Source organism: Polyodon spathula, chromosome 3 (assembly GCF_017654505.1).
Source record: "Polyodon spathula isolate WHYD16114869_AA chromosome 3, ASM1765450v1, whole genome shotgun sequence".
In the NCBI taxonomy this organism is placed as follows: Eukaryota; Metazoa; Chordata; class Actinopteri; order Acipenseriformes; family Polyodontidae; genus Polyodon; species Polyodon spathula.
Window position 1 is genome coordinate 29,539,791 of NC_054536.1, and position 15,151 is coordinate 29,554,941.

Genomic DNA, 15,151 nt, shown 5'->3' on the forward strand with positions numbered 1-15,151 from the left:
AATACAATGTTAAATTAGCTACACACAGTACCAGTTATTAACTAAATGGTCACATTAATTATGAAAGAGAAACAAAACGTTTACATGCAAATTAACAATTAATAAAACAGGACACAATGTTTCCTTTATTCAATAAATAGTCATGATAACAATAAACATATACATTTTATATACATATATACTTTATAGATATTGAATAAAAAAAGTATTAAGAGCGTTTGCTTAAAATATAAGAGCGTCTCCAATCAGCCTCTCAAAAGACGTTGAGACAGCACGAGATCAAAATTATGTGTTGGGCTACCGTCGAGGTTTGGTTTTACCAACGCCAACCAACTGATTCGACCTAAACACAAAGTTAATGATGTTCAATGGGTAGTTTCTTTATCCATGCCATCATAGTGCAAAAAAACAGGACTTACCTGTTGCAAGGTTGGCGAGGGCGTCATTTCCTGGGCTACACCACAACCAGTTCTGTGTTTTTCCACTAGGTGCCGCTGATCGCCTCAAGTCCCGTCCATAGTCTCCATAAAAGTTGCCTGAGCTGTTTGTTTTACGCAAGCGCAATTGAGCTGTTTGTCCTGTTCATCTGGTTGAGTTACCTGAGAGAATCAGTTTCGGTGGAGAGAACCAAGTGTACCCTGCTATAGGGCTTTCTCAATGTAAGGCGCGGAGAGGTGGCGGGGGGAAATCTGGGGCCAATGCTGTGGGTTCATAATTGGAGCAGAAGCAGGTGACGAATAACTTACACGCAATAAACGAGAGGAAATATACAGCTGTATAGTATTCTACAATTGTTGGTGTTTTTTTTTTTTTTTTTTTAATAAAATAAACCACGGCGGAATTGTGCGTTTAATTTTGCTTTGGGAAGTAGAGTAACTATTCCAAAGCTCAGAGTGTTTGTTACTGCTGGTGTTGAAGCCCGACATAGGTGCTAAAGTGTTGAGCAGAGCTCGGTTTTTGGTTGTAACAGTGACGCGGACCTTGGATAATTAAATCGCCAAGATGATGCGCTTTTTGCGTCGGACCTTTGGCCGGGGGTCTATGCGGCGGTATCAATCACCAGGCGAGCGGGACAGGAGAGGCAGAGGGGGTATTGGAAAGGAACCGCAACCACAACCACAACCGCACCCGCACCTGCACCAGCAGCAGCTGCATCACGTCCCGACCGTGGTGACTGGAGGAGCCGTGGTTCACATCCCAGCGGCGGGCAACAGTAAATCTGTGCTGACCTGCAGGGTCTTGCTGTTAGACGGGACTGACGTCAGTGTCGATCTACCGGTGAGTCTCCGGTTTTCATAGCAGTGCACTATTAATTCTCTTGTCCACAATTGTTGCATATCAATACATCAAATTTGCGTTATTCCCATGTACACTGCTAAGGAACTTTCGTTTACACGCAGTAAAAGTGAATACTGACTGTTAACCTTGTTAAGGTGGAAATTATAAATCTGTTCTCTGAGTAGTCATGACAGCCACGAATGTTAACTTGCTGGATGCATTACTTTAACACAGTAATTATTGTTAAAGTTTCGTTATCACTTGGCAGAATGCAGGGATTGGTTTTATTTTAAATGTATGTGACGTGTAAGGTAATTACGCAAAATTGTTTTATCTCAAGTGTTGTGTTTTGGCGTGATTTATTAACATGGCAACTGGTGTATTGTTTTACACGAAGTACTGTATATATTGGCTTAAAACAGGTTTTGTTGAGCTGAGTAACAGTTACTTGTTCTGACTTGGCGCAACAGAAACCATACTGTAGCCTACTGTTTGCACGTAACTTTGCAATAGACTTTGAGCTTAGTAAGTAAATATCCCCCCACCCACTTTTTGATCTGTCGCCTAGTTAAACCTTTGTTGTCAATACAAGGATTGTAAGAATGTTTAGTACACTGTAACATTCTAATGTAATGCATGGCTACGCGATTACCTGAGTAGAAAATGACCTAGCAACAAGGGGTGGTACCTGATAGAGATTTGTATGCAAGAAGATAGTTGGACTACATATTATGGGCATTCTGCCTGTCAAACAGTATAAAGGTTGAAAATTATATGCACGTTTTTTTAAACTGTATTCGTTGAAACCAGAGGGAGAAACATGCAGTACAACAGTGCAAGCTGCCACGCAGATGCATACAATAATGAAATGCCATGCAACAAGATATTGCAACTGCGATCATTGTAAGGTTGTCTCGGTAAACCAATTATATTGCATTGATCATGTACAATATAACAGTAGTGCTAGAAAACTTCCCTGGTAACAACCTCGACATTTTCCACACAGATGCCAAAGATTTGCAACTGTTATAGTAACTGTATCAGCCAACATGTTGCAGACTGCCAAAGTAAAGTTATGTTTTTCAAAGTCACACAGTTCTTTTATATCTTAAAAAAAAAGAAAATGTAGCCTGTGATATGGAATTATCTTTAAACATGTTAGTTATATCACCATTGTTTCATTTTCATTTCTGCTGCCAGAGTAGGAGCTCAGGTGTATACTGTACATGTTTTGAGTAATGCAGCTGTTTTTCTACTTCCTTAGCTTTCTGGTCATACTAAATGCTTTGATTATGTACAGTGTCTCTTGGCACACATTTCAAACTATTTCCAGAGATGGAAGTAAGAATCCTATTGTATAGCAGTTTGATCCATTCCTTGTTTTACAGTGGGTTTAATAATGCACACCTGAGCTTGTTAGCTAAACACTGTGGCTAATCAAGCTTGTGTTAAAACCTGTCATGAGTGGAAACAGCAGTCATCGATCCCTGTGTTTCTGTCATTCCATGCTGTCAAAGGAAGTAAACTATGGGATTGTTTTGTAGAAATAGAAATCATAAACTTGAATATCAGTTATAAAAAAATCTGTTCTGTGAAAGTTTAAGTTAGTTGGGTCTTGACTCAGTTTTTCTTGGGATTCATTCATTTATTTAATTATTTGACATTTAACTGCAATGGCTCATGTTCCATGTTGTTTGAGGGTAAGGGGTGAAATAGCCTTGAGCCCAAATTGTGTCTCAAAACATTAGGTCTACTTAATCATATATAACCTGCAAATTATAACATTTCCAACACAGAAATGTGCAAAATCACTTGAAAGTGGTCCTAGCAAACAAAGTTGGGCTGACAAGAAATGCAGTCAAACTTATATCTATCACCGAGATAATCGGCTAAGAAACTGGAGACTGTTGAGAACTTGAACTGGAGTTTAGTTCTGCATACGGTAGATCTCCATAGTGACTTTTTTTCATACTTTGATTACGATGAACAGTAAACTAGCTCTAGTTCCAAAACTGATATTTTCTATACCAACACTTCCCTTTTGTCTCAACCCTGATTAATTTACTGCAACAAATTATTGTACACACATGAAAAATGAACTGGATGGGTTACTGTAATATTTGACCTGTTTTACCAGTATTTCTATTTTTAAAGATCAGCTGTGCGCTCTGAGTGCTAGATACTATTTAAACAGGATTAAAACTCATGAATAGAATCCAATCCAATACTTCTACTTTTTATAAATCACCACAGCAGCATAAACACTGACCGCCCTTAAAATCAGAGAATGGCCTTAACCCTTTCAATTCTGCAGATCTGTAAAAATAGCTCCACTGGACATGGCGGAACAGTGGTGTGCTGTAGTACTCTGAGACAAGCATGCATACTGTTGGGCTTTCAACGTTGTATATCAAGGCCATTAGTACATTAATGCTTGTGGGTCCCTTTCTTTTGCACAAAAGCACGTCCCGATTCTTTAGAAAAACCGTATGCCAGCTGTGAAAGCAAATTTCTTTTTTTTACCAGCCTTCTGAGATGCAGTGCCTTGTTCGTCGGATTGCTGTCTTGTCAAACGCAGCAGTAACGTGTTACCGGTACACTCAAACAAGAGTGGTAATCATGCATCACTAAGTGATTTGAAGTTTGAGGTTAGACACTGTGAGGTTGGAAAAGGTCTGGTAAAGATGAACTCCCATATGAATCTTGCAGCACAGGCTTATCGCTAGACGTTAGGGAAGCAGGCATGTTTTATCAAACAGACCCCTGCAGGAGATGCTGTCAAAGGGAATTGAAATTGTGCTTTTGTGAGTCTGATTTAAAATCTTTCCCGTGTGCGAAGTTTTTAAATCGGCACATGCAGAATGCTCCCAATCACTACAGCAGGTGATTAAGAGTACAAAACCTCTTTAGTGGTGGTGGTATAGTATCAGTGTATTAATCTCAACTAATGTGAGATGTGTTATATGTTTTATACATTTTTTTTGGCCTTAATTAACCTGGGTGGGTCTGTTGTGTTAAGGCAGTCTATTTTGCAGGAAGGTCCAAAAAGGCAGCAGAGTAATACTGTACACTGCAGTTCACTCATGTTCAAAGTTGCCACTGTCTGGAATGACTATCTCTGGGACGCGCAAGACCAGGAAATGCATTTATATAGATTGATTGAAATGCCAACGAGGAACCAACTCCTTGACAAAATATGCTCCACACCAATTAAAAAAATAATAAAAATAAAATATAGTGATAATAACCGTAATGTTTATATTAAATGAAGATTAACGATAGTAATCATGTGAGAGACAAATAAATACAAAAGTTAGTAGGAGTAATTCAGTAATATAGAAAATGTACAGGACAAACAAAATGGCAAGTTCAGGCAGGACTTAATATTTAGGTGTAGTAATCTCCCAGTGCTCTTCATGAAAATATTAGTGTACTGTATGTGGAGAAGCTACAGTGATGTTATACTGTCTAGTTATTACTCCACTTGCAGTCTGCTAGAAAGTTGGCATGCTGTCTTCGGAGCTTTGGGGAAGAACAGTAATACCACGTTTCCATGAACGACAGAACACAGGTACGTGCTCAAGTTGCCTCCCCCCTCCGTTTCCATGTTTTAAAATTTTAAAATTATTCAAGTTGCCGAATTTTCTGGTCCGATTTCACGCCTCAGGCCGGCACAGACCATAGTAACAGTGAGTAAGTTAGCGAATTGGAGAACGGTGGTGAATCCGCCATTACCTTAGTGTTACTGTTTTTTGTGCTCCTCCAGATAAAGATAAATTATTGTTCATTTTGAAGCCGGACTTGCGTTGATCATTTCAACAAGTACTGTACTGTTAATATTATAGTATTGCAAAACAATAGTATTAACAAAATTACCTTTCTTTTAAAAGCTGCATTAAAAAAATGTTCATGAAGTTCGCTGCACAGCCATTTTAATATACCGGTACAGTACAGAGAGTAATATCTGTAGTGAGCAGTACTGTGTACAGTTGGTCTTGTTCAAGAGCACCGGAATAAATGACATGCACACATGTAAATTGGTACCCAACTAAAAACCTCGAATCCAAGTCGTTCCTCCCCAAATTTGAACTTTTATTTTGGCCACAAAGTGCGACTTAAATTCGAGTAAATACAGTAATATATGCCCAATGTTTTTGGTTGTATTTTCCTATGGGAAACCATTTTCCACCGTAAGCCTAAACTCCTAATTTCATTTTTCACATAGTGTCATGAAGAACCTTTTTAAATAAAATAAACAATGTAATTTATTTATTTATTTATTTTTTAATCGAGGCAACAGTGCCAAAGCAGATCAAAATCCAAGATGCTGTAATTAGCAAGTGTGAATCATTTCACTCGCTAGAAACGCAATAACCCTTTTGACTTTAGCTTAAGATATAGAGGTGCTGAACTGTATGTGTTATATAATATAAATAAACACATGATTACTGCATTCTGCATTGAGGCGTTTTTTTTGCCCACAAAATAAAGACTGATTGTGTGCAATTGTAGCAGATCCCCACTTCATTTGCGTTAATCAGTGCAACCAGTACCATAGAACAGGTGGTTTAACGTCGCCCTTGTTTCCACCTCCCACTTGCTTTAAAATGTAAACAGGTGAAGGCTTTCCTTTTGGGACGCCTGCGTTTTCGTCTTTAAGCATTTGCTGATAAAAAGGCTTTACAGTCTTATTGAAGTTGGTGTCCCAAAGGAGTCAGTCAGCTTCTGAAGAGAAACAAAACATGTGTCCTGGAATGATGCAGAATAATAGGAGGAGACTTCTACTGTGTTCTTCCAAAGAGAAAGCAGGCGTCAGCAGAATGTCTCTTGAAAACGGTTTAGGATGAAGCCCTTTTAATCTCTCTTAAACTCATTAATAACAAATTGAAAGATTATACTTATAAACATCTATTTTAAATAGGTTCTGCTTTAGAAATGTGCTGTATGTTTGTTGCATGGGGGGTATAGCAGGGGTTGGCACTTACTTCTCCTCTTTGTTAAATTACATGCAGTATCTGTTCACGCATTACATTTTTCATGTTTTCTGCATATGTGTGCTTTCCCTCAAGTAAGTGTAGGATTATTAATTTTCTGATTGGATTATTGCATCCCTGAGGACACTTGTACAAGTTTTCCCACAGTTGTACGGTAGTATGCATTTATTATAGTTTACCATCATTTGCATGTTTTTAAATATGCTGTAACCATACATCTTTGGTCTTTAGAATGCCATATTTATTTTATTATTATTATTTTTTTCCTATACTTTTACTGTGGCAGGAAGTGAACTGAATTGCTACATAGACCTCATTTTGACAATACTGTATACCTTGACATTATTCTACACTAAATCCACCAGCTGCTGAAGACTTTTGAATGCTAAAAAATATTTTATAAAAGAATGAGAGCATAATTTCACTAATGTGCAGGTGGAGTTAGGGTACCATAGCGTAAAACAGCCCCACTGTGTACCAAATCACTATCAAGGTCATGGTTCAGTGGAGCTGCTCAACGCCCTGTAGTATACAGTACACATATTCTCCTAAATAAACAGATGTTATTTCGCAGAAAACAAGACTCTTACACAAGTTTCCATGGTGTAAAAGCTTATATTTGAATCATTTAATATTTGAAGTGAAACTCGGCCTTCAAAAGTGCAAAATTTAGTGACTGAGATTCCAATAACATGGAATAATACTCAAGCTTTTTCTGTACTGCAGAGCTACTGTGTTTTAATCACTGTTCCTGTACACATTTTAAAGTTTCTCAGAACCAGATTAGTTATTTTGTTTGGAGTACCAGTCCCTTTTCTATATTAATTTATATTTAAAAAAGCAGTATCAATAGACAGATGAGGTCACCTGTTTGTACAGTACATTGTGATGGAGATACAACATCCTTGTGTTGTTATACAGTTGTCCCGCAGTATACTGCCCCCCCCCCCCCCCCCCTTATAACACCACCCTCGCATACCGCCAGCTATTCTTTCTGAACAAATGTCACAAATAATAAAAACAGTGCTATTTGTACCCGTTATATCGCCACACCCCTCTCCACCATCCACCAACTTCCCAAGCCAAGCAAATGTAAAAATAAGCATTGTAGTTTCCCTCATTGTAGCGCCAGAGAAATAATCATGGCCAATTAAAACAACAAAGTATGCAGTTAACCTTTGACTCGATTTACTAATTCGTTGTTAACTGAACATTCACCCCAAAGCAAAACAGAAAGTACAACATGGCGGGTCAACCCTACATTTAACACCAGAGCAAAAGAAACAACTCTGCATGTATGCATCTGAAAATAAGAAAGCAAGACATCGCAAATGTTTTCTGGCCTAAGTGAGGTATACTGTTAATCAAAGGACAATTGGAGATATTTATGGGGTTTCCATGCAAGTTTTTTTTTTTTTTTTAACTGTAGACATTTGCACAAGAAATATCTCTTGTAAAATACTTTGTTGGGTTTCCGTTCATTCAGTTTATTTTACTCTAGTAAACCAGGCTTTTCACCCGACGTCATGCAAATGAAGGGGAAAGGTGGGGGTTGATATATAAATTAGCTATTCGTAAAGTACTTGTGCTGTTTTTGAAGATTACTAGTGTAGTTTCCATGCGCAGAGAACTGCTACACGAGTAAATCTAAGCTGCTGTAATAAAGCAAATAAAAAAAAAAGTGGTGTACTAACAAATGTGAAGAAAGAATCTGCTATGCTTATTAGTCCCTTTTATATATTGTGTTTTGGGGATTCTGTTGTAGCTACAGTACTGTACAGTGCAACACTCTTGTTAAATAGAGCACTCTTTCTCTCACTACCTTATTATAATAATGCTGTAGGTATTACAGAACTACCAGTTCAGAGACTGGTTTAAGTAGGTTTGTAAATGTTGGTACATTTTGGAATTAAAAACTATGGAATGTTAAGTAGACCCACAAGGATAGGATTATTTGGAGAAAATGTTACATAGCCTAACTGTGCTTTCTGTAGATTGACGTTGTAAACTGTTTTGAAAGGATGTCAAAAATAATTCAATATGCTTTCAGATCAGAGTCTAGAATCTGGTTTACTTCTCTTGATTTTATTACTGTTCAGCTTCCTGAAAATCCACAAAATGGGATCAGCAAAACATTTCTGTGTACTCTGTGTGTGTGTGTGTGTGTGTGTGTGTGTGTGTGTGTGTGTGTGTGTGTGTTAAGCATTAAGCCTTTTCTTAACTGACAGGATGTCAGTGTTTTACAGAAAACAATAACACACAGCAAGCTGCAAGTACACCTCAATAACTGCGGTGACTCTTCTTCTCAGGAACTATATCGGAAAGAAAACACATAACAACATCCCGGTCATTTGTCAGTGATAACTCTGTGATCCATTAATAATAACCATGTGGCTTCCAATACAGAATTATTTATCTGCACTTTTTGCACAGATTTAGTTTCTTACCAAAAAGATAAAGTAAGTAGCTGTGACGGGGTACTCCCTGCCCCTGTGCATGTTATGTTTTGTATTTTGTTTTTGTTGGATTATTATGTATTCTGTTTGGCAGGATGAGAGAGGTGCCATCTGCCATTATTTGTTATTATTTTATAATACCTTGTGTGACTGTCGGCTAGTAATTATTGAGTTATCTGACAGTTACGTATCTTTAGTACGGAAAATGTGACTGAGAGGTTAACAAGATAATTGATAGCTAGTTAACCCCTCGGTCACCACTATAAGAACCTGCAGCTTTGGCTGCAGCGGGTTGAGGGTTCGGTGAGTGGAGAACAGGAGCAGAGAAAGGAGGTAAAAAGAATATCTACAAAGAAAACAACTGTTACTCTTGCTGGCTTTAAACCAGCATGATACTTGTTTGTTGCTAGGCCTCCCATCGCTCCCCATCTTGGTCCCACAGGAGGTTTGTCACATCTGGGAGGGCCTCCTCCATATTCCTCTCAGACTCCGCCAGCCAGTCCCAGATTCCCCCAGAGAAGAGTTGACTCGTCCGCCTTGGAGCGTGCGGGTCCTCTCTCGCCAATGCTCGGGCTCCTCCCTCTCCTACCATGCGTTGTGTTGGCTGAGGGGAAGGTGCCTGACAGGATGCAACACCCTTCTTCATCCAGACAGGCGAGGCAGACATCTGGCGTAGCAGAGACGCAACGCGACTGGACCCCACCCCCCTAATTATTAAATTAGATTTAATAAAAGCTGAGCGCTGTCGCGTCTCAGTTTCATCCCACAATTGCCTGTGTGTTGCGTTCATTTCCTGGACTAGTGTCACCGCTAAAGCCATCCTTGTCACAGTAGCCTATTTAAAAAAAATAAACAAGAAAATATATTAAAAAAATTATGTGGAGCACGTTAAGTAAGTAAGTGTGCTTCCTCCTTTTGAATGAAATATTTCTTTAGCAGAGTTTGCAAATTCTGTTTTTTCCTGCTTGGTAAAGAAATTCCACCCAAAGCTTTGCCTGGATGCCATTGTTATGTATTCACAGACAGAATTTAGTGATCAGGAACGACACTTTATTGTTACAACCAAACAGACGCACATGTCCCACTAACTCTTGCGACTGCCGTCAAAACCCAGCTGCCACAATTTATTGTAGCAGTTGCGACAATCCATAAGATAATAGCGGTGATGTACTACTGCATTAGTCTTAAAACAACAACAGCAACAGTGGAATATGGCCAATATATGTCACAAAGAATCCCGCAGCATGCAGCGCATTTAACATTAACTGTGTTTAAACTGTTATTATTATTATTATTATTATTATTATTATTATTATTATTATTATTATTATTATTATTGTTTTATTGTTATTATTATTGTTATTATTATTTCAATGTTTCCAGTACTGAAAAAGGTTACATGAGTCTACAGATTTGAAGGGAATAAATGGATTTGTACTATATAGTATTTAAATGTATATCATGCACTTAAAAAATATGTGTTTTTTATTTTTATATCAGTGCCTGTAAAAGATACAGGTACCCGAGTATTTTTCATGGTGGTTACCTGGTTCACACAAATATTTTGTTAGTGTTCTAAATCACAATGTAACCAACCGGTGCCCTTTTTGTGAATAGCACAGGGGTGGACAAATAACTACTATGTGTGGTAGCAAAAGTTAAACTATGGTAGCCCACATTTTTCAGTAGATAAACATTAACATTTAACACTACGAAATGTGGACAAAAAAGAAATGCAACATCAATCTGAGGACGTCTAATAAAACGTGTTCCTTTTTTACCATATATAACCAGATACTGCAGAAGTTTGCTAACAACCTAGTTTCTGTTAATATTTCTACCAAACAACAACAAGCTAATAAGTTTCCTTATATAAAATGTAGGGAGTTATGTTTGACTGCATCATTTGCATTATTTTCTCAGACTACATCAGTCCTGGGGACTCACAGTCTTGGTTTTTGATCCGACCAATATCTAATCATTAGTTTAAATATTATACACTTGTAGTAGTTTTGTTTTTATTTTTCCTCATCTGTGCCATTAATGGTTTGTTTACACTGGCCGTTTTTTAGGAAGTTTTTTTTTTTTTCTGCAGTGTGAATGCACGCGGCCTACTCTCAGCTGTCCTTAATTTAAACATCCAACTAAAGCCAGTTTAGGTCTGTCGGAAAGGCAGTGTAAACTCACCCGACTTTAGTGCGGTTCAGAGCAGTTGCAGAATCACAAAAAGAGAAGAATGACTTGATACACAAGCGTCCTGAATATTTTAATTGATTAACTGTTTATATTGGGGAACATTTGTAAATATCTACGTTTTATTAAGTTGTCATCAAAATTGTACATATCCCAAATATCCATACATTGCACTCCAAACATTCCAAACTATTGACGTTAACGTTTTTGCTTTGTAAACAGGTGCAGACGCCAAAGAAACAAAAGTGTAATATTTGAGTATATCGGTGAGAATTATTAAAAAAAAAAAATGCTATCAAAAATAATTTTATACAAAAAAAATCCTGGATTGTGTTTTTCCCAGTTGTATTTATTTTGTGTGTATAAAACATGTACCAAGAAATAGCGGCATGTCTGGCAAAAGATCTGTGCACCCCCCTCTCTGCACTTTGATTTATAGTTGATCTGTTACACAATTGCATTTTACATGTGATGTTGTAAGTTTTAAATAAAGATTGTTCTAATAATTTGTGGTTCCTGTAATTTGGTGTTTTAAAAAAGGAACAAAATGTTTGAGTAATTACAAACAATTTAGATAGTGTCTTTATACAACACATTATTATTGTTATTTGTAGTCGTAGTAGTATTGTTATTATTATTTATTCATTTGCAGTGGCAGCATTTGTAACAAGGCTAATTTGAGAAAAATAAAATTTGTTAACTGTAGTTGTATACAGTAAATGTTTTTTTTCTCCGGTATTCCTGTGGCTGCTTAGCCTATTTTAACTAAAAATAAAGGACTTATGCATCATGCAATTATGTATATAGAAGGTGCGATAATATTGGTGAAGAAACAATACAGTTCTTTTGAAAACAAAATAATCTTTATTATTATAGTAAAAATCTATACTTGTCTTGCAGTCTAGAGGAAGATGGTTATTTGTTTAATCAGCAAATTTACTTATCTTACTCAAGCCAGGTGAAATCCTTCACATAACAAATGGGTCAGGAACCGATATGTTGCGTCAAACACTGTCTAAACGAATAACCATTTTTCTCGTAGACTGCATGATAAGTATTGATGACCTACTGCTAAAAATGGGTGGTAAGAGAGGATGCCACATGGGAGTTCAAAGTATGCTAAAGCAGATTCCTGTAAATGTGGGTTTCTTGTGCCCTGTGTGTGTGTGTGTGTGTGTGTGTCCAGACACGCCGCTACAAAAATAAGTCATTTACTAAAATATTAATAAAGGTTGCTTTTTAAGTTACGGTGTCTAAAAGTGATGATTATCCAATGTGAAAAATGGACAGCAATGTTAGCTTTTACTGCACAATACGCTGCCACCAGATACTTGTAAACGGAAAATTATCTTATCTGAATGCACTGCACTCTGCCACAGAAGCACATGTGTGAGTAATTGGACCATGTTTTTGTTGTTCCTCCTGACTTGTTTATTACAGGAAGAGCGAATTACAGTATGTGCTGCTTACATAGTAATCTAAACTGCTGTTTAATTCACAATTGTGTTGACTAGTGGTTTATTTTCTATTGTCATTTTTAGCTTGGGATTGCCCTGTCCATTTTAGTACCGTTTACTCCAGGTACTTCACATTTACAGAAAAATGTCAACATGGCTGCCTTAGTAGCAGGAATAATTGTAAACGTGTTGCTTAGAAAACAATGATACATATAATGGATACTTCGGATCTCATTTAGGCTTTCAGAGATTTGTGTACTCTGTGATATGGCACATATTGCAGTGTACACGACTTTCAAGCGTGCGTTGTAACTCAGCCAGTGCTTTCATCTCAGTATTCCAAATTTGCTTTTCATGTTGTAAAAGTGAAATGAAAACAATTTTAATACTGTGTGTGTGTGGTTTATTTACAGAATGTATACAAAAAACAACATACAGTTTTGTTAATTTTGAGTTTGCAATATGTAAATTGCAGAGAGAGAGCTATGGAGGATTATCCAGCTGCTAAATCAATACTATTACCAGACAGGTTGCTTGGTTATTGCATTAAAGCTGCATTTAATTAATCTTGTTTTCCTAAAAGCTACACGCCAATTAACAAGTTCTGTTTTTAATTGAAACTGGTCAAATAAAATGGTATGTAAAAAATAAATAAATAAATAAATATTATTAATCACAGTTTAATGTTTAACAAGACAATGTGCGTACAAAAATTCTGACTTAATTTGTTCCGGTGTTAACCATTGTAATGGAATACTGTGCATGACAATGAATGTAAAGTTTGAAAATAAATACAAAAATAAAATGTAATGGCAGTGTGCCACACCAACTACCCAGTAAAGTCCAGTGGCATCTGATACAATTAAAGGCTTCTGTAGTGAAGTTATGGCAGCTGTTGTCAGATGAGCAGCTCCATTGCCTATTTGACTTTTAGTATAATTTTACTGTACTTTTAAACAAAATAGCTTGACATTCATTATCATGCATTCATTTGCCTAAAATGTAGGCTATAAAGGTTTACATAATAAACCTAAATAAAAACCCTAAATGACGTGCTATAACGGTAACTCCAAAACCGCTTCATATAGAAGTGTGCCATTTGGAGCATTAACATGGGGAAATACTGTATGCTCCTGGATCACGCATAGTGATGACAGGTGGTCTTCAGTAGGTTTGACTATATGTTATTGTAGCCACTAACTCCATGCAAAGAAAGTTAAACCGATCGTGTATTTGACCAGCTCAATAGCCACTAGCTGTCAGTCCCTTTTAAATCAGTAATGTGAAACAATGATTACAACGGCATGCAGCACAATGCATTTGTGTAGCTGCTCTAACCCTGGGGGGCTTTGAGCCGAGCTACAAAAACTGATGGCTCTTCCTTGCCTGTGATTTTCTGTTGAAGATGCAGGGACATGGAATAGAAACTCAGTGTGACTGTTCAATACAGCGCCTGCTCGCTACAGTCTTCCTCTTGGTGTAGGAATTGGGTTTATAAAGGAGTGTATGAACAGAGGACACAAGCCTGCTCAGTGTGATAGTGGAAAAACCCCTTTTAATAGTTCAGCAGTTTATTGTTGAAGAACTGCGATTTCCTATTTCCTCTGGGAGACTTTTAAACTTACAATTGTACTTACTTATTGTACAGAATTAGATGTATTCTATCAGTTATCGCTTCATAACAGCATATCTATGGCCAAATGTTTAGTATCACCCAACATTTTAGGATTGAGACATTAAAAAAAAAACTAAAAAACTAAACTTTATGAACGTAATTGAGAGAGATATGTATTCAGAGAAACTACAAAAGTGCAAAAGTCTACTGGAAGCCAAATCATAGTACAGTATTTTTCAAGTTAGATTTTGAAATGTCACATTTTTTAGTTTCAGTTTTTCTTTTAAGTATTTGGAAATCTACAAAGCGGTATGTAATTCAAAATGTTTATGTTTTCAGGAGGTTTCATTCAACGTTATGAAGCAAAATTAGTTGATTCTATAGGGTGATGCAACACTTTTGGCCATAGCTGTATATAGTTCTGTACAGCTGACAAAGTTAACCCTAACCAATACTTTAGGCTCAGTAGAGAAACAAGGACCGGAGGATACAGTTGCAAATTAAGTGGATAGAGGGTAGCAGACACTGTGTAGAACTGTATCTTGTACTTGATTTTACTCTTAAAGGTAACAGTGTTCATGTTTTTTGTAATTGCTCGTGTGAAGTCGTTCTTACCCGTTTGTTGTTCTTATTTCTTGCTCTTAGTGGAATATTTTAGTTTAACTGCTGTTAGTCGTAATCGGTCTCAAATGTACCGTTTGTCGTGCCCCCCTACCCCCTTATGAGGGTGAGATTCGGTTATAAATATTTTTTTTCCTAAATATATGTATTAGATATCCTGACACAATTTGAGCAGCAGATTTGCAAAAATAACAATAATAATTTATTATTTTAATATTATTATTATTCCCCTCCATAGCGTTCATGCTTTTACCAGTCATCGCAATCAATTTAATATAGGCTCGTAATATAAATTATAGATCGGTTCATATGTTTGCTCGTATATTAGTCGAAATCCCCCCACTTCAGGATTGTGTTTGGGGTTTAAATTTCTCGACTTATACGGTAATTATTTACTGTATATTTCTCTCATTTGAATTTGCTCTTGATACTGGTTTTATTGTATTTTATAACTGCTACTATCTGTAATTAGATACTTTGTAACAACTGTAAGTCAACCTGGATAAGAGCATCTGCAAATAATAATAATAATAATAA

The 15,151-nt window shown here is 36.9% G+C and overlaps 1 protein-coding gene across 1 annotated transcript in view; it reads left to right on the forward strand.

Annotated features, from left to right (window-relative positions):
* The first annotated feature begins 599 nt into the window (after positions 1 to 599).
* The window catches only part of LOC121308929 (band 4.1-like protein 4B), a 146,756-nt gene continuing 132,204 nt past the window's right edge, over positions 600 to 15,151 (forward strand). Inside the window, exon 1 of the mRNA XM_041241658.1 lies at positions 600 to 1,278. Coding sequence (XP_041097592.1) covers positions 1,003 to 1,278 — 276 coding nt within the window. The 5' untranslated portion in view covers positions 600 to 1,002. The remainder of the gene's footprint in view (positions 1,279 to 15,151) is intronic.